The 18,089-nt window shown below is 40.6% G+C and overlaps 1 protein-coding gene across 1 annotated transcript in view; it reads left to right on the top strand.

Annotated features, from left to right (window-relative positions):
• otog (otogelin) overlaps positions 1-18,089 on the top strand; it is a 95,507-nt gene that overhangs the window by 57,269 nt on the left and 20,149 nt on the right. The window contains exons 28-34 of the mRNA XM_014025379.1: positions 5,882-6,038; positions 8,056-8,082; positions 8,965-9,135; positions 11,019-11,297; positions 12,564-12,681; positions 14,097-14,176; positions 15,301-17,834. Coding sequence (XP_013880833.1) covers positions 5,882-6,038; positions 8,056-8,082; positions 8,965-9,135; positions 11,019-11,297; positions 12,564-12,681; positions 14,097-14,176; positions 15,301-17,834 — 3,366 coding nt within the window. The remainder of the gene's footprint in view (positions 1-5,881; positions 6,039-8,055; positions 8,083-8,964; positions 9,136-11,018; positions 11,298-12,563; positions 12,682-14,096; positions 14,177-15,300; positions 17,835-18,089) is intronic.

Here is an 18,089-nt window from a genome sequence, read left to right as displayed (position 1 = left end):
TTCCCCATACTGATGCTCGGTTGAACTGCAGGAGATTGTCTTGACCATGTCTACATGCCTAAATGCACTGAGTTGCCGCCATGTGATTGGCTGATTAGAAATTAAGTGTTAACGAGCAGCTGGACAGGTGTACCTAATAAAGTGGCCGGTGAGTGTAGTTAGCATGGTTAACTTAGTTCACATTTAATGTTTTGTTTTGTATAAAATAGAAAATTTAGGTATTGAAATGTACTTTTCCAAAATTTCATATTTGTACAATGTTGATTAGTATTGAATTGTATTTATTGCTGTTTTTGTTTTTATTTGAATTCCCACATGGTTGTGCTTTATTGTGGTACAACATGTTTTACCTGCCTAAGCTCTGCAGATGGAAATTAGCTATTGGCTAAATATGACTTATTGCAATTATCTCTTTTGGAACGTGTTGTTAATGTGCATAGTCTTAAAAAATAAACAAACTCTTTAAGAAACCACATAAAAAAGATTGAGATAGAGAGCAGAGAAAATCAAACAAGTCCAATAATGAAAAGGTAATTTTAGTATTTGATAGGTTGTGCTTGTTTTTATCAGTAGTACAGATTTTTGTCATGAAACAGAAAGTGTCTAAACGAGCGGGACCAGAAACCAGACTCAGAGGCAGGATAAAAAAAGGTAAGTGATTTTATTTACAAGTGATGTTAATATTGTACAGGAATGGTGGACTTCCAAGATTTAGATTTCCAGGAGGCGTAGGACATGGAGGAGGCCCACTGAAAAAAATTGAGTTCCTTAGAGGGAGGTGGGATCCAAGAGTCCAGAGAGAGGCGAGTGTTTCCAGGTGAGTTACAAACAATCTTTAGGRYGGGGCAGGCACTGGCAGTYAGWGRTAAAAAATCCTGAGGCAGAAAAAARTCACAAGGCAAGGCAAGACTAAGTAACTTAATAAGDCTAGCTAAAAGGCTTTTAGAGTCTAACCAAAAAGGCGTGATGCTCCAGCGAAGATCTGAACCAAGACTGAGCCTTAAATACCAGTGAAGCCCATTAGAGGAAACCAGCCACAACTGCAGAAGATGAGTCTCAGGAACACCAATCATGACAGTACCTCCCCGTCAACGATCGCCTCCTGGCGATCTCGGACACTTCTCTGGGTGGGACCTGTAAAAGTCAGAGATAATGGAGGGGTCGAGAATAAAGTATCTGGGGATCCAAGAGTGCTCCTCTGGTCCGTACCCCTCCCAATCAACAAGGTACCGGAAACCTCTTCCTCGGCGTCTGACGTCCAGTATACGGTTCACTGTAAAAGCAGGGTGGTCATCAATAAGACGGGCGGGAGGGGGAGGAACGGAAGGTGGGCTAAGTGCACGCTKGACCACAGGTTTTAACTGGGAGACATGAAATGTGGGATGAATGCGCATCGAGGTAGGAAGGGAGAGACGGACAGATGAGGGGTTGATAATACGTTCAACATTGAAAGGACCAATGAATCGAGGAGCCAGCTTCTTGGGGGTGTCTTTTAACTGAATGTCCTCAGTGGAAAGCCATACCTTGTCACTGATCTGGTATGAGGGCGCAGTGGAGCGATGGCGGTCCGTACTTCTCTTGTTTTGATCTGATGTTCTCATTAAGGCCCTCTTGGCTTGTCTCCAGATTCTCTGACACCTGCGGAGATGAAGCTGGACAGATGGAAAAACAATCTCTGACTCAAAACAAGGGAACAGGGGAGGATTATACCCCAGGGAGGCCTTGAACGGGGAAAAACCAGTAGCAGAAGAAGTGTGGGAGTTATGGGCATACTCAATCCATGTTATGTACTTACTCCAGGTGGATGGGTTGTTGCTTGCCAGACACCGGAGGGCTGTTTCAAGCTCCTGTTTGCAGCGTTCCGTCTGTCCATTGGACTAGGTGGTATCTGGATGACAGACTGACCGAAGCTCCTAGGGCATTGCAAAAAGACTTCCACACTTGAGAAACAAACTGAGGTCTTCCGTCTGAAACAATATCAATAGGAAGGCCATGTATTCTGAAGACATGTTGCACCATAAGTTGGGCAGTTTCGAAGGCTGAGGGAAGCTTAGGGAATGGAACAAAGTGTGCAGACTTGGAGAATCGATCGACTATGATAATAATGACAGTGTTACCTTGAGAGGGTGGGAGACTGGAAACAAAGTTCAGGGCCACATGCGACCAGGGTCGACTGGGAACAGGTAAGGGTTGTAATAAAACAGCAGGTGGGTGGTTTCCGCTTTTACACCGAGCACAGGTAGGACAGGCTGAAACAAACTCCTTTATGTCTGCAGATATGATGGCCCCCAGAAATATCTGGTAGCTAAAGCCATCATGCGAAAAACTCCAGGGTGACAGGAGAACTGGCTAGAATGCAACCAGTCTAAGACCTTGGATCTAACAGTGGAGGGAACATAGGTCTTACCCAAGGGTCCACTTTCAGGGTCTGGTTTGGTTCTTTGTGCCTCAATGATGTCTTTTTCAATGGCCCAGATGAGAGAGCTGACAATCATTGCAGGAGAAATAATGGGGTCTTCCTTTTTGTCGGGTTCTGAACTGGAAAAGAGTTGAGACAAGGCATCGGATTGGACATTCTTGGAGCCAGGCCTGTACGTGATAGAAAAGTTAAATTGTCCAAAAAATAGAGACCATCTGGCCTTGTGAGGGTTTAGCCTTTTAGCAGTCTGGAGATAAGCAAGGTTCTTGTGATCAGTCCAGATTGCAAAAGGGACCTCTGAGCCCTCAAGCCAGTGCCGCCACTCTTCCAAAGCCAGTTTAATKGCTAACAACTCTGTTTCCCACATCATAGTTGCATTCAACAGGGGACAAACGTCGAGAAAAATAAGCACAGGGGTGAATCTTATTATCAGATGTGGATCGTTGATTTAAAACTGCTCCTATGCCAGAGTCAGAGGCATCCACTTCGACAATAAATTGTTTACTGGGGTTAGGCTGACACAGAATGGGAGCAGAAATGAAGCGTGGTTTCAACTCACCAAATGCTACGTTAGCTTCGGTGGTCCAGACGAATGGCTTCTTGATAGAAGTGAGTTGAGTTAAAGGGGTAGCAACTCTGCTGTAGTCTTTAACAAAATGACGATAAAAGTCAGGAAAATACAAGAACCTCTGGATTTGTCGCTGGTCAGTTGGGGTAGGCTACTCCGCCACCGCTTTTACCTTTTTGGGATCTATCTGAAAATATCTCTGTCCAAAAATGAAACCCAGAAATGAAATGGAAGGAACATTAAACTCACACTTCTCTGCCTTTACGAAGAGCTGGTTTTTGTAAAGCCTCTGGAGGACTGCTCGGACATGCTTCTGATGCTGGGAAGGGTTCTGGGAATAAATCAAAATGTCATTCAAATAGACAAAAACAAAAATGTTCAAAAAAATCACGTAGCTTATCATTGATTAAAGATTGGAAGACTGCAGGGGCGTTAGTGAGCCCAAAGGGCATAACAAGGTATTCAAAATGTCAGAGTGGTGTCTTAAACGCAGTCTTCCACTCGTCCCCCTCCTAATTCTTACCAGATGGTAAGCATTGCGGAGGTCAAGTTTTGTGAAAATGGAGGCAGAATGGAGTTGTTGTGAACTGAGTCAATTAACAGTAGTCGGTACTTGTTCTTTATAGTTATTTGGTTTAACCCACGGTAGTCTATGCACGGGCGGAGGCTCTTGTCCTTCTTCTCGACAAAGAAGAAGCCTGCACCAACAGGCGAGGTGGATGGGCAAATGATWCCTGAAGAAAGAGACTCCTCAATGTAACTTTTCATAGTCTCTTTCAGGACCAGAAAGGTTGTAAAGCYGACTAGAGAGGAGGGGGGCCCCAGGTAAAAGTTCAATGGCACAGTCATAGGGTCTGTGCGGGGGAAGTGACAAGGCTTTAGATTTGCTAAACACAGGAGCAATATCATGATATGCAGGGGGAACTTTAGATAAATCAATCCTTTCGGTGGGGGGGCTCCTTTAACGGGAGAACTGGAACAGCAGATTTGAGGCAAAGTTTTAAGCAAAAATCACTCCAACACTCTATCCTACTTTCAGCCCAGTTTATAACAGGATTATGTTTTCTCAACCAATGGTAGCCAAGAATTAACTGAGGAGAGGGGGAAGAAAAAACAAAAAACTCACCCGACTCATGGTGGTTTCCGGAAGAGATGAACTGAAGTTCAGAGATGCGGTATCTTATTTGGTTGATGGTTTGGCCAGCGATGTCAAGAACAGGCAGTGGTGGATCAATYTCTATTACAGGAAGTTGCAGTTTGTTGACGATGTCTTCAGAAATCAAATTCTGCTCAGCTCCAGAATCTACTAAGGCAAGAACAGGGGTCTTTAACTGGTCCTTAATAATGGTAGTATATAAAGTGAAACGGGAATTGAGGGGACATGTAGAACTTCTCACTAGAACCCCTCGTTCGCCTAGTGAGCTGGCCCGTTTTCCCGCAGCGGACATTTTGTGACAAATGTTCCTTGTTGCCACAATAGAGACATTCCCTGGCTTCAAAACGTCTCTTCTTCTCTTCTGGTGTCAGTTGAGTCCGCCCAAGCTGCATGGACTCAGACTCCAGTTCGGCTTTCTGGGTGAAGAAATCCATCTTGGGAGAACCGGAAGGAAGTTGTGGGAAGGAAGGATGGGGAAACTTGAACTTGTAGTTCTTTCTGCGTTGTCTCATGCTGCCGATTGTCAATACAAATGGTTAGAGAAATTAACTCTAACGTTGAAGGTTCATCATTGTAGGACAGATGATCCTTTAATTCCTCATTTAATGCATTTACGAATGCTCCCTTTAATGCTGGAGAGTTCCACCCAGATGAGGCTGCTAGGGTCCGAAAATCTATGGCAAACTGGGCGGCGGACCTCTGTCCTTGTTTAAGGTTCCAGATTCTCTTAGTGATCTCTGTTTCATTGTGTTTGTAGCCAAATGTTTGTTCAAAATCCATGATAAACTGATCGAAAGCTGTGTGAGAAATGGTGAAAAAAAATTGGATTTAGCTTCAGCCCACTTCAACGCTTTATCTCTAAGTAAAGCAATAATGTAGGATATTTTGGCTGCATTGTCTGGGAAGGACTGAGGGGAGCGATGAAAAACTAAGGAACATTGTAACAAGAACCTCCCACTCTTCCCTATCTCACCAGAGAATCCTTTGGGGGTGGGTGAAGCAACGTCACGGAAGTGGGAGGTTGCCGCGGAAGTCAGCGTAGGAGTCGCAGCTGCAGGAGGGGAAGATTGAGCAKGTTGAGCTGGGGATGAGAGTTTTTGGTTAATTTCTTGCATTAAAACTGATAATTGGTCCTAACGTTGTGAGGTTTGAGTCTTAAGATCAAACAAAGAGTTTAAAGCTGCTTCGTGTTGGGCCAAATGGGAGGAAGGTTTGGGACCAGCAGCTGATTCTGCGAGACCAGGCTGTCCAGAAGATTCAGCCATGTTCTCTGTGAGTTTTCTGACCCACAAACAGAAACCACTAAAAAAAAGAAGTTAAAGTGGGAATCTAAGGTGATCTGGTTCTGGACCGCTCTAGACACGACTCTTTGGCTGGAGCATACTGTCCAGAGAGAGGTGAGTGTTTCCAGGTGAGTTACAAACAATCTTTAGGATGGGGCAGGCACTGGCAGTTAGTGGTAAAAAATCCTGAGGCAGAAAAAAGTCACAAGGCAAGGCAAGACTAAGTAACTTAATAAGTCTAGCTAAAAGGCTTTTAGAGTCTAACCAAAAAGGCGTGATGCTCCAGCGAAGATCTGAACCAAGACTGAGCCTTAAATGCCAGTGAAGCCCATTAGAGGAAACCAGCCACAGCTGCAAAAGATGAGTCTCAGGAACACCAATCATGACAATTTTGTTTTGTTATAGTAATTAAGATGTGACACAAATTTGATAAAATATTATTTTTTTGTGTTCAGGTGGATGTTACCTGGTTCTACATGAACTGCCTTGCAGACACATGCGCCTGCAGTCGTGGCGGTGATTGTGAGTGTTTTTGCACCAGTGTGGCGGCGTACGCCCAGCGCTGCTGCCAAGAGGGGGTCCCCATCGACTGGCGCATGCCGTCCCTCTGCCGTAAGTAAAACCTGCCTCTGGTCCTGAATTTAATGTTCTTTTCTTCTACTGTTTTACAAAACAGCAACAAGCAGTACGGTCAAAAACTTGACTGAGCCCAGGTTTTTGTTTTTCCTACAAACAGTCAGCTTACATGTAATATTTTATTTCTAGTTGATTCAGTTTATGTGTAACATACGTATTACGTACAATACCAGTTTGAAACAAAAGTCCAAATCATAATTCCAATTCAGATCCAGACCAAGTCCAATTATAGTCAACTGAAACCAATTATAATAGAATATATTGATGCATAGTCATTACTAAATGCCAATTAAAGGCACAGTGTGTAGGATTTTGTTAATTCTTTTAGCCGAAATTGAGATAATCACTAATGACAATAATAAAAAACATGTCTAATCATTGCAGACAAAGACCTTGTTTTTTATTATTTTTATTAATTATAAAAAGCTGTTTATATCTCCACGGTCGCGGGTCGCCATTACAGACAGCCGCCATCTTGCACCGCCATCTTGTTTACGAGGGCTCATGACGGACAAATTGCGGTGGAGGCGTCAAAAACGGTTTTAGTTGTAATACTATAAATGTAATATTTGTTGTCTGTCGTTGTAGCTGGGATAATTTTACTTATTAAAGCTCATAATCTTACCACTTGAAACATCACTAGCCCTGAAGCTGCTGGTAGACATCGCGGTTGGAATTATCAAAGGTTTTTGACACCTGAGAGACACCGTAGCAACTCCTTTGCGTTTGGAAGTGGGGGTGGGGGTGGGGGGAGGACCAGGGAGGATGATTCAACCACTCAACCATTAGATGTCGCTGAAAACAACAAATACTACACACTGTGCCTTAATAAAAAGTTAATCTAACCAAAGCAATAAAAATTTTCACTATAGCACAATCTCCTATCCTGAGCAGCATGGAGGCAGCAGTGGGAAGGAATGACTCTCTTTTAACATAAATAAATTAATAGCAGAATCAGAACCTGGCTCAGGATTAGCAAGAATCTGCCTCAACCTGTTGGGGTTTGAGGGCCCAGGACAGAGTCAACCACAGACCGGCTGGTCCAAGTGGAGATTCAATCAAAGAAAAACACATTTTAATGACAGTGAGGATTACCAATACAAACATGGAGAGACTAAAGGCAGCAGCAAAGTGAAGAAATATAGTCAGTTTGTTCTTCAGCAGTCTAAGCCTTTAGCAGCATTAGGATAACTCAGGAGACCTAAGTCTAACTATATGCTTTATCAAAAAGGAAAGTCTTCAGTCTAATCTTAAAAGTAGACAGAGTGTCAGCTTCACGGACAGAAACTGAAGTTGGTTCCACAAGAGAGGAGCTTGATCACTGAAAGCTCTGCCTCCCATTCTACTTTTAGAAACTGGAGGAACCACAAGTAAACCTGCAGTCTGAGAGTGAAGTGCTGTTAGGAAAGCCTGGAACAATAAGATCTTTGATATATGATGAAGCTTGGTTGTTGAAGTGTTTTTGATCAGAGATTTTTGAGACTTAATAAAGGTCTCCCAAAGTTTTGTTTGGATTGTCATTTTTATCGAATTTTTTTTATTAAAATTATATTTTTGAAATAATGTGGATGTTTGTTAACTAACTTCACTCTGACATATGAATAAATTAGATATAAAAAAATCATAAAGTAAAAAGTTTGAAGGTGAAGGGGTTTGAAGCTATTTAACAATTTTTAATGATGACTCAGTTACTGTTCATTTGATGTAGTTTTTGTCATGGCACTTCTTATAGCTTCCACAGTTTTAATATAAGAACTCAAGATGTGAGTGAAGCTGACTTATTTTATACAGAACTGACCTTTTCAAAGAAAATCCTGCCTTATGAAGGATTTTAAATTACCTCCTGGACGCAAAACATTTATTTACAGATTACAAACACATTGTAATTGAAAAGTTATTAAAATGCAATGACTACTTGTGTTTAAAGTATTTTACAACATAATTGTAATATTTATATTATTACTTCTGTCTCTGATTTTTTTTCTCTTTTCAGCTTATGATTGTGAATTCTACAACAAAGGTACAATAATCTTTCATTTTGATATCAAACATTATACAAACCAATTTACCAAAACATGAACTACAATTAGACTTGGACATTTCTAAATAATCAATAGTTTGTTAAAATTCACATTTGTCCTAAATCAGATACCAAACAACTGAAACAACCGTCAGACCTTCAGTCTATAAATCATAGTAAAATCTATATAGATTCTATATAGATTCTATATAGAATCTATATAGAAGACTATATAGATATAACATCCATTAAAACATCAAATCTTACAGGCTGTGTTCCAACAAAAACATACATAACCTGTGGGAAGAACAGAGTTGAACCTGTTTATGTTTWAAAAAAAAAGACAATTCATTTATTAAAAAATATACCAGTATCCCATACAGACTGTAGAGGGGCTTTTATTGTGAAAGTATCATCGTGTGATTAATTGGATTAATTAAATATGAGAAATTGCAATGCAGAGAGTTTACTCAATAKTTTGTTAAATTTGACATGTACAGCTATTAAACTTTCACTTTTAGAAAACAAAGTTAACAGGCCACTGTAGACACTGTTTAAAACGTGAAGAGAGAAAGTGCATCTATTTTGGGCTGCACATGTAATTTGGTAACAAAGCCAAAAGATACACCATAATAATATATTTACTGGTGTGTATATAAGTTTTACTTTCGGAACAAAATGCACTTCATGTGTTAGAAGATAATTGTCTGAAAATTCTCCAATAATGACATAAATCTAATATCATTACTGAAGTCATATTTGCAGTAAAAAAAACCGGCAGAAAAATTCAATAAAAACCAAAAAATAAGCGGTGTTCTGTGAAACAACTGTGATATGCAGGATGTGAYTGGTTGTAACAGCACTAACATGTCCTGTCTGCAGTTCTGGGTAAGGGTCCGTTCAGGCTCATCACCTTCAGGGATCAGACCAGTCTGTTGTCAGCCAGCAGGTCCAGTGGTCTGGTGTTCCTGCAGCGGGTCAACAGCAGCACCGCTGCAGGAATCCTCTCACAGTTCATGATGACACCAGGCCTCAGCAGAGCTCGACCACACGGTGAGTCAGTTACTATTTACAAAGAAAATGAACTTCTCTCCTCACTTTGTGCTGTTTTTACTGTTTAGCGTCTGATTATTCAGTGTTCAGAGAGAGCAGTGTGAGTGAACCAGTGCTGATCTGTAACGTTACAACCTGAAAGACAAGGAACTGGAGCTAAACTGGAACAAAATCTTTGTACACTGAGGTCATTTCACACCAGATATGCGAACAGAATATAATGCCAACTAATTTACTCCAAAGTTATTAAAGCTTTTAGAACATGTGCTATTTTCCCCCATCAGACAAATTATTTTAATTAATTGGAGCAAAAGCAAAATTCTATTACCAGTCTTGTTTACAAATGTCTGAACTGTGCTGATTCCTACAATAAATCTCACGAGTGTTCACATATTTAGATTATCCTGCATCTTTGTGAGTTTAAAAAACAAGTTTCAAATATAATTCTGAAACTTTTGATAAACTGATTTAAGCCTAAAATAAACTGGAATCAAAATATTAAACAAACTGTATTTTACAAACATACAATATTTTGAAATAGAAAAGACTATGTTTACTGTAGATTTCTCTCTTGTGTGAGAGAAAACAAATTCAGTTCATTTTATTAATGTTGAGGGAAGTGTAGTTCCAGGTGAATCTAAGCAGTACTGAGGCTTCTCAGGCAGGTCTATAACTCTACACTACACACATTTTGAACTGAGAAAGCTTCCTGGACAAGAAGCAAAAGTCTTCAGTCTTCAGTTTCATGACACACACTTTCTTGTTTACCTGTTTCAGCAGGATGTACAGGGCTGGGGTCTCTCTCTCTCTGTCTCTCTCTCTCTCTCTGTCTCTCTCTGTCTCTCTCTCTCTCTCTCTCTCTGTTTTTTTTTAATACATGCCAGAGCTTTAATTTGCTCATCACTAAAATAAACCATTTGTTTTGCTTTTGAGACCTGCCTGCTCCCTGGGTCGAAACTTCTCTAAACCTGACACATCTTATATTAATGCAGGATTAGTGGTTAGCACTGTGGTCTCACAGCAAGAAGGTCCTGGGTCCAGTTTCTGTGTCAGACCTGGGGTCTTTGTGTGAAGTTTGTATGTTCTCATGTTTCCGTGGGYTTTCTCCAGGTTCTTTTGTTTTCCTCTCACAGTCCATAAACATAACTGTTTGGTTGCCTTCAGGCCCAGGCCTCCCTTGCAAAAGAGATCTGTGATCTCAGTGGGATTTTCCTGGTTAAATAAAGGCAAATGAAATAAATATTGTGTGACGGACTCTTGTTTGTCATCTTTAATTGGATTGAATAATTGAACAAATAAGGCAGACTGGCAATTTAACAGTTTATTCGTTTAACAAATCTTGAACCACAGACAGCCTGACACCACCTCGTCATGCTTCTCTTCAGCTTGGTCACACAGCTCTATTGGATGGCCAACATAACACACTGGTCAAATGCATTTGTGTTGATCAACAGCAAATTCAAGCTGACCCCACAAGTTTCAGTGGGTTTGAAGTCAGGACTACAAACTGGCCTTTACATCCTCTTCAATTCTAAATTCTAAATATTGTCTCTGATAAACCCCGTTCTGTGAGGATGAGCATTGTGGTCTTAAAGGATAGAGTTTGGTACCAGACTAAGGAAACTTGATTTCCAATGGTTGCTCACAGGTTCTGACAATCAGGCACCTGATTGCTATCTGTGTTTTTTGTTAAGTTTTGAACACGAGTCAGTAGCAGAATATGCTGTTTGTATTGGAACAAAAGGTTTGGCTAGTTTTTCATGGATGCAACTCAAATACCCAACTCTGCTGCTCAACCCACAATTAATTTTCCTCATAAATGTGACACCATTTATGGGGAAATAAACAGACTTTATCTGTTCCTACACTCTGCTTCCTGTCAGACTCATCACGAGTTTCCTTCGAGGCCACTGACAGACCAAACTACTTCCTGCACGCGAGCCCCAGCGGCCAGGTGAGGCTGGCCAAGTGGGAGGAGAGTGAAGTCTTCTGGGATGGAGCCACGTTTGTCCTTCACAGGGACACCTGGATCCCGGGCTACGACTCGCTCGAGTCGCACGCAAAACCCGGCTTCTTCCTCCACGCTACGCTGCCCCACCTCCACCTGCTCAAGTTCAGGCACAGCTACAGCTTCCGGAAGGCGTCGCTGTTCAGGCTGACAGGTCAGCAGAGCACGACACGCCTCACATGGTGACGTAGTTCAGTTTTACCACAGCTACATAAAAAACTGAGGAACATTTATCTCAGTAAAATAAAGAATATACACCTTAAAGAATCTGAARATTTACATGTTTTCAAGATTTAGTGATTTTTCTTATTTTTGAGCAGAATCCAAGTCATCTTTCAGAGTTCACTGGGGGAAAAGTCATGATTTAATGAATTTCGTATTTTTTTAACATTTTTAGCAGCTCCTGAAGTTGTTCTAATTTGAAAAGAAAGTTTAATGCAAGAGATGTTTGTTTAATTGCATTCTACAGCTTTACCACGTCTACAAATCTTCTGGTTCCACATAAACCACAACTTTAATTCTGTTTAGCTGTGGTTGGTTGTTTCAGAGAAATAAACTAAACTTAAACAAAAGGACCCAGAGACATTAGTTCAGAACTTTAATGTAAAATTTGCTTTTTTGTTTTAGCTACGTCAGGATAATGTTACATAGTGCAACTCCTACAAAAAGCTTCATTTAAGAATAAAGATCAGTTTAGGCCTGTAATATAGATCCTTTTAAAATGTCAGAAAATGAAGACTTTATAAAGTAATTTTAGTTAATATATGATGTGATAATGTCCAAAATGTATAGATTTAAAATAATAAATTTTATCTAGTGGACTATGTTCTCAGAATCTCCTAAAAAACTCAACATTATTATTTTATTATATTAGTATTTTTTATTAAACATAAGCACTGATACAACTGTAAAATAAACTTTATAGTGCTATCTAAAATTAAAGCTGATAAAGAGTGACTTTGACAAAAATTTTATTGTTATAACCATAAAACAAACATTTTCTTGTTTTTTATGTTTAAGTTTATGTAAAGTTAAAATTGTTCCACAGATGAAATTCTTTTTTGTTTTCAATTAGAAAAAAAACAAAACAAAAAACAACAATTAGTAATGTTGCTGTGGCCTTAATGGGGCATCCGTTGTAAAGACCAACATTCAGATATGGCACTACCACATTTTAAATATTTAACTCATTAATGTTTATTGTTTATTTACTAAAATTATTTATATGAGAAGTATTTGTGAGAAAAATGTGCAAAATGTAAGGAAATGGAGCTAAATAACTAAAACACTGTGTGTTGGTAGGAAAAGATTTATCAGGATTTTATACTCGGAATATCGAAAACATGTCATTTTTGAACGTTAGACTTGTACAGCTGGTGCCCCATAGCTTTAAATTAGGAAGGTTGTGTGTTTTGATCAGGCCCCAGTTCAGACACCCCGCCAAGTCCCCGATGTCAGTGGAGGTATGACTCTTGCGTCAGCCCCTGCTTCAGGACCTGCAGTGATCCATCGGCTGAAGCCTGCACCACTATCCCTCGGTAAGACTTTTGACCTTTGACCTATGTTTCAACAGTCTGACAGTTTGCATTTAAACTTACTGCACCTGGAATAAATGAACTCACTCAAAAAAACAACCAACGTGTTTGTTTATCTAAACAACTTATGTCAAATGGTTCCACCTAACTGAATTGAGTAAATGTAATTCATTTGATTTATATTTACTTTTACAGTAAATGCATAAATTACTTTAATTTACTCAGTTCAGTTGAGTGGAACCAGCTAACATACAGTAAGTTGTTTAGGTAAACTAACACGTGGCTAAAGTGAAATTGTCAAACTAACACACTGCTGTGTGTAGCTGGTTTCCCTAATGATGCATGCAAAATTGTGTGCAGATCGGATCATGTATGTGTGATTTAGAGCTAACTGTGTACAAATGGCGAGGCATCAGCATTTGTCACTCTGCCACACCCACACCATCCCACCACCAGTCTGTGTTGAGATAAGCATGCAGCATGTGAAGTCTGCATGTTCAAAGCTGTAGGTGGAGTCAGCTCAGATATGTGTGCAAGAAAAGAGACAAACTGGCAGCTTTGATCCAAAACAGCCAACTTTGGACCATGACTCCAAGAGACTTTTTTGTAGGTCCTGACACATTACACATGTGTACCAAATTTCATGATTCTAGGTCCAAGGCGTGATGTGTAGTTAGTCCACGCCCCCAGAAATTGGACTGCATTCCTATAGTTGGGTGGATTAGGATTGACCATAGTAATTTGGGTCCAAATTGGGTGAAATATGTTGAATTTAGAGCCAAACTTATGTCAATGGCGTGATTTGTAATTAGGCCACGCCCACCAAAAATTAGACTGTATTCCTGTAATGGGGTGGATTAGGATCGACTACGGAGAATTAGGTGCAGATGTGGTGTGTGGAATCTTGATTCAAATGTAYGTGAACGGCATGATGTTTGATTTCGCCACACCACCATGACCACACCTTTCACTAACAAATCTTTCTGCTTTAAAGCAAGTGAGATCAACTTTTTATCTGTGTTCTGATCCAATTTGTTGCTGATTATGTCAAGAGGGTCAGAAATGGAGCTTTTAAAGTTGAAAAAAGTTCACTTCCTCTTGTAAGGGGGCGGGGCTTTGATTATGTCATATGACCACATGGTATGGTCAGGCATGCAACATGGATGACTTATACCAAGATTGGTTTATTTTAGCCTTTCAAATTACAGCTTTCTGACATTGTGAGGAACAGATGGACGGAGAGCATTTTTAAGTCCCCAGCCTCAGCGAAGGGAGACAAAAAAGGCATAGATTAAAAAAAATGTGGATTTAAAGCTGTACTTAAAGGGTGTTGTAGTCTTGTTCTGTTCTGAGGTGTATTGCAGAGAAATCATGCTGAGATAAACTCAGGATGTAACTATGTATCATGTTCTATACAGAGTGGAGGGCTGCCTTCCTTTCTGTCCCCCTCACATGGTCTTAGATGAGGTCACCCGTCGGTGCGTCCATGTTGAAGACTGTAAGTAGTGTTTGGATTTATATGTGAAACATGTTTCCAATTGAAATTGTTCTTTACCAGATGGTTTGCAGTCATACCTGAAGTTAAACGCTTGGATTAAATCAATTCTTATTATCCAACACCTGCAACACACAAAGAACGAACTTTAACACAAGAAAATCCTCACAGTTTTCATCATCATTGTAGTACTCTATTAGAAATAAGCACGACGGCTCAGTGGTTAACACTGATGCCTCACAGCAAGAAGGTCCTGGGTACGATTCCCTGTTTGGATCTGGGGTCTTTCTGTGTGGAGTTTGCATGTTCTCCTTATGCTTGCGTGGGTTTTCTCTGGGTACTCCAGTTTCCCCCACCCCCAAAAACATGTACAATAGGTTGCCTTCAGGCCCAGGCCTCCATTGAAAAAGAGATCTCAGTGGGATTTTCTAGGTTGAAAAATGGTAAATGAGTAATAAATAAAGTGAAATATATGCTATGTAATCTTTATTTAGAAAAAAATTACATTTATAGCAATTTGTACATTTGTTAAAGCATAAAGAGAAATGTAGTTAATGGCTAAATGCCCCAATCAATCTTGATCATTTTTTGCAACAAATACCACCTAACTCTGAAAAAAGGTGTTTTTTTTCAGCAGAATATACTCTCATTGCTGAGGAAGTGCTCTGATTATCTAAGGCATTTATGTTTTTAAACTTTCCGATGCTGTTACAACTAACTAATACATTGTATTGTGCATTATTTTCTTAAAATTTCATATTTCAGAAACAATACCATCTTGAACAATAACAAAAATTTTATTTTGTTTTTTTAGTTACTTAAGTTTATTTTCTTTAAAAACAACAACATAAATTCAACAAAAAAAAAATACAAATCATAAATTAAATGAAAGGTAGCAGAAGAAGAAGCAATCTTATATCTGCCCTTTTCCTCAAATAAATAAATTCAATCAAAAATAATCTTCAGCTTACAAAAATAAAAAAGTACAACAAAAGGTTTTGTTAAACTGTCAATGCAAAAGAACAATTTCCAGAATAATTTTAAATTAGAGAATATTACTTTAATATGTTTCTGTTTCTCTCATTCAAGCTTAGTGGTATTCTGATCTTATTATTTGTACATTTCAGGCATTAAGGTTCCAACTGTTGTGCCACCTACATCCCTAACCACTGCATCTGTCACTTCTGCAACAAGCACTAACACTGCTTCCTCCACCAGCCCCATGAAAGTCATCATTTCCACCACTGCTTCCCTTGCTTCTCCACACACAGAAACCATAGTAAAAGTCTCCCCCATAACTCCTTCTGTGAGTCTACACACCACTTCCTCAAAGTTACCTGAAACCAAAACGCCACCTGTTACTCCTGAACTGTCCAGAACTCCAGCTACCCTAACAGAGCCTCCTGCTGTGAGACCAGAGGTCGTGGAGTCACCAGATACTGTTAGAGTAACAAAAACTCCAACCTCTACTTTAACAGGAGCAACAAAATGGACAACCAAGCCAACAAACCTAACAGTCAGCCTGTTTCACACCACCACTTCCAGAACAAGCAGCACTGCTGCAGACACCTCCTCCACCATGCTGATTGACTCCAAACAACCGTTCTTYACAACCACAGCTGAAACCACTGCAACAACTCTGACTACAACTTCTGCTGAGGGGCAAACCACAATCAGAACTACTACTGTTGTGCATCATAAAGAAGACACAACAAAAACTACAAAAGCTTCCAGTCCAGGTCTTGCTCCAGTCTCAGAAACCTCTAAAGTTTCAGACAGAACTACTGTCCCCAGTATAAGTACTTCTGTGGACTCGGGCACCAGTACAAGAATTACAACTGTGGAAGAGATAGCAACGACAACAACAATGACAACAGCACATCTCATCCTCCTTGGTTTATCAAGCACAAGCTCCACAACAGCCTCTCCTGTTCCAGCCTCACCTCCTATAGAGACAGGAACTGGATATTTGTCAACATTAACTTCAGCAAAAACTCCAAAACCCATGACACCAATTTTACCTTTCACCACCAGTAAAACTACAACCGAGACATCACAACTTGTTACCACAGAAAGAAGTTTTCAAACCATTCCCACTGACCAGACAACTACTGTTGTGTTACCCACAACAACCTCAATTCATTCACCCAGTACAACCTCACCGCTGGTCTCAACCTCAACTACTGCCGAACAAACAACCACATATAAAGTGACAATACCCGAATCCCCAGCATCTAGAATCCCTACAGTTTCTACAACAACAGCTGCACCACCAAAGGTTACAGATACCACAACTTCTACTTTGTCTACACCAACAGCATCTACTTTTGCTGCTGTCGTCCCAGTAACAGGGAGAACCACCATCAGCAAGGCAACTTCAAGTCCACTTGTGGTTCCAGAAACAACCACTTTGACTTCAGATCTTCTGTTCACTGCAAAATCGTCTACTGAAACTATTACGACACCACCGTCACCAACAACAAAGAGTTACACCCCTCCTGTCGTTACTCAGCAAACATCAGAGTCATGGTATCCCCCTCACTGGAAGACCTCCTCCACCCCAGCCACCAGAACTACAGTCGAGACAGTCGAGGCTATCCATGTAGTCACTTCCACAAAAACTACTAAAGTTCCTCATGTTCCAGTGACATCAAAACCAACTTTATCATCTTCAGCCTCTGCTGTGGCAGCCACCACTGCTCAGACAACAATGTGGGGAATTTCAACTCCAGAAAGTGAAGTCACCACAACCAGAAAGCTGGTCACACCCCCACCTCCACCTGTGCCTGGATCTCCTGAGACCTCCCTCACAACAGCTCCTACAGGAGCTTCACCCTCTGTCATTACCACCACTCTTAGACCTGTCATCATTCAGCCGATTACGGAGACAAAACAACCAGTGACAGACAGAGTGCAGGTGACAACCAAATCTACTACTGTGTCATCTATATCCTTGCCCGTGGTGCACACTACAACTTCTGCCACAGCTCCAAATGTGACTACAGTTATGGACAAACACATAACCCGACTGGTGACATCAGGAGCTACACCCACTTTAACATCTACCACCACTCTAAGGACAGCCACCTTCAGGACAACACCCAGAGTTCCAGTGACAACAAGAGTTACTCCCAGAGCCACCTCAGCAACCGTCAGGCCAATTACTGCTATGGTGACCATGTCAACAAGGCCCTCAGTTGTAACCACCAGATCAACCACTCTTGGTTATCCAATTGTTTCTTCAGCTACCACCTCATGGGTAACATCTTCAACCGTCACATCAGCAAAAACAACCGAACATGTCCACACGTCTGCAGCGAGTTCTCGTCTTCCCACCACCACAACAGCTCCAATGTTGATTCCTACAAAACCAACAACCACATCATCTATAGTTGTCCCCACCAGAGAGTTAACCTCACCYGAGAGGACATTATCAACCAAAGAGACTGATGTACGACCACCCACATCCCAACCACCTGATATAGTTGTCTCCACCCATGAACCTAGTAGTCCAGGTTTATGGGTGGAAATGACTTCTCCACCATCTGCCACCACRGTCCAAAGGACTCATACAAGTCCAGGTGAAATGCCATCCTCAGCTTTGATTCCTGAAACAACGAGCCACTCAGYAGAGAGTTCAACATTTGTGAGGATGTGCACAGTAAGTTTACTGATACAGCTTTCATTAGAAACAYGTAACAACACAGAGTTTAACACACCGAGAATACAACATCAAGTGGTACCTTAAACAAACATGGAATAGACTTGTTTCACTGACCGCATGTCTTGAAATCAGCTGATTATGTAGTCTTAGTTCATATTTTTAAATGACTTACTGTATTTATTCATGTATAATACTAGAAATTTAACCATAAAAATCATCCATAAAGTGTGTGTGTGTGTGTGTGTGTGTGTG

The sequence above is a fragment of the Austrofundulus limnaeus genome, unplaced genomic scaffold, assembly GCF_001266775.1.
Source record: "Austrofundulus limnaeus strain Quisiro unplaced genomic scaffold, Austrofundulus_limnaeus-1.0 Scaffold472, whole genome shotgun sequence".
In the NCBI taxonomy this organism is placed as follows: domain Eukaryota; kingdom Metazoa; phylum Chordata; class Actinopteri; order Cyprinodontiformes; family Rivulidae; genus Austrofundulus; species Austrofundulus limnaeus.
The sequence above is the reverse complement of the archived record's forward strand: the minus strand, read 5'-3'. Positions and strand labels throughout refer to the sequence as shown.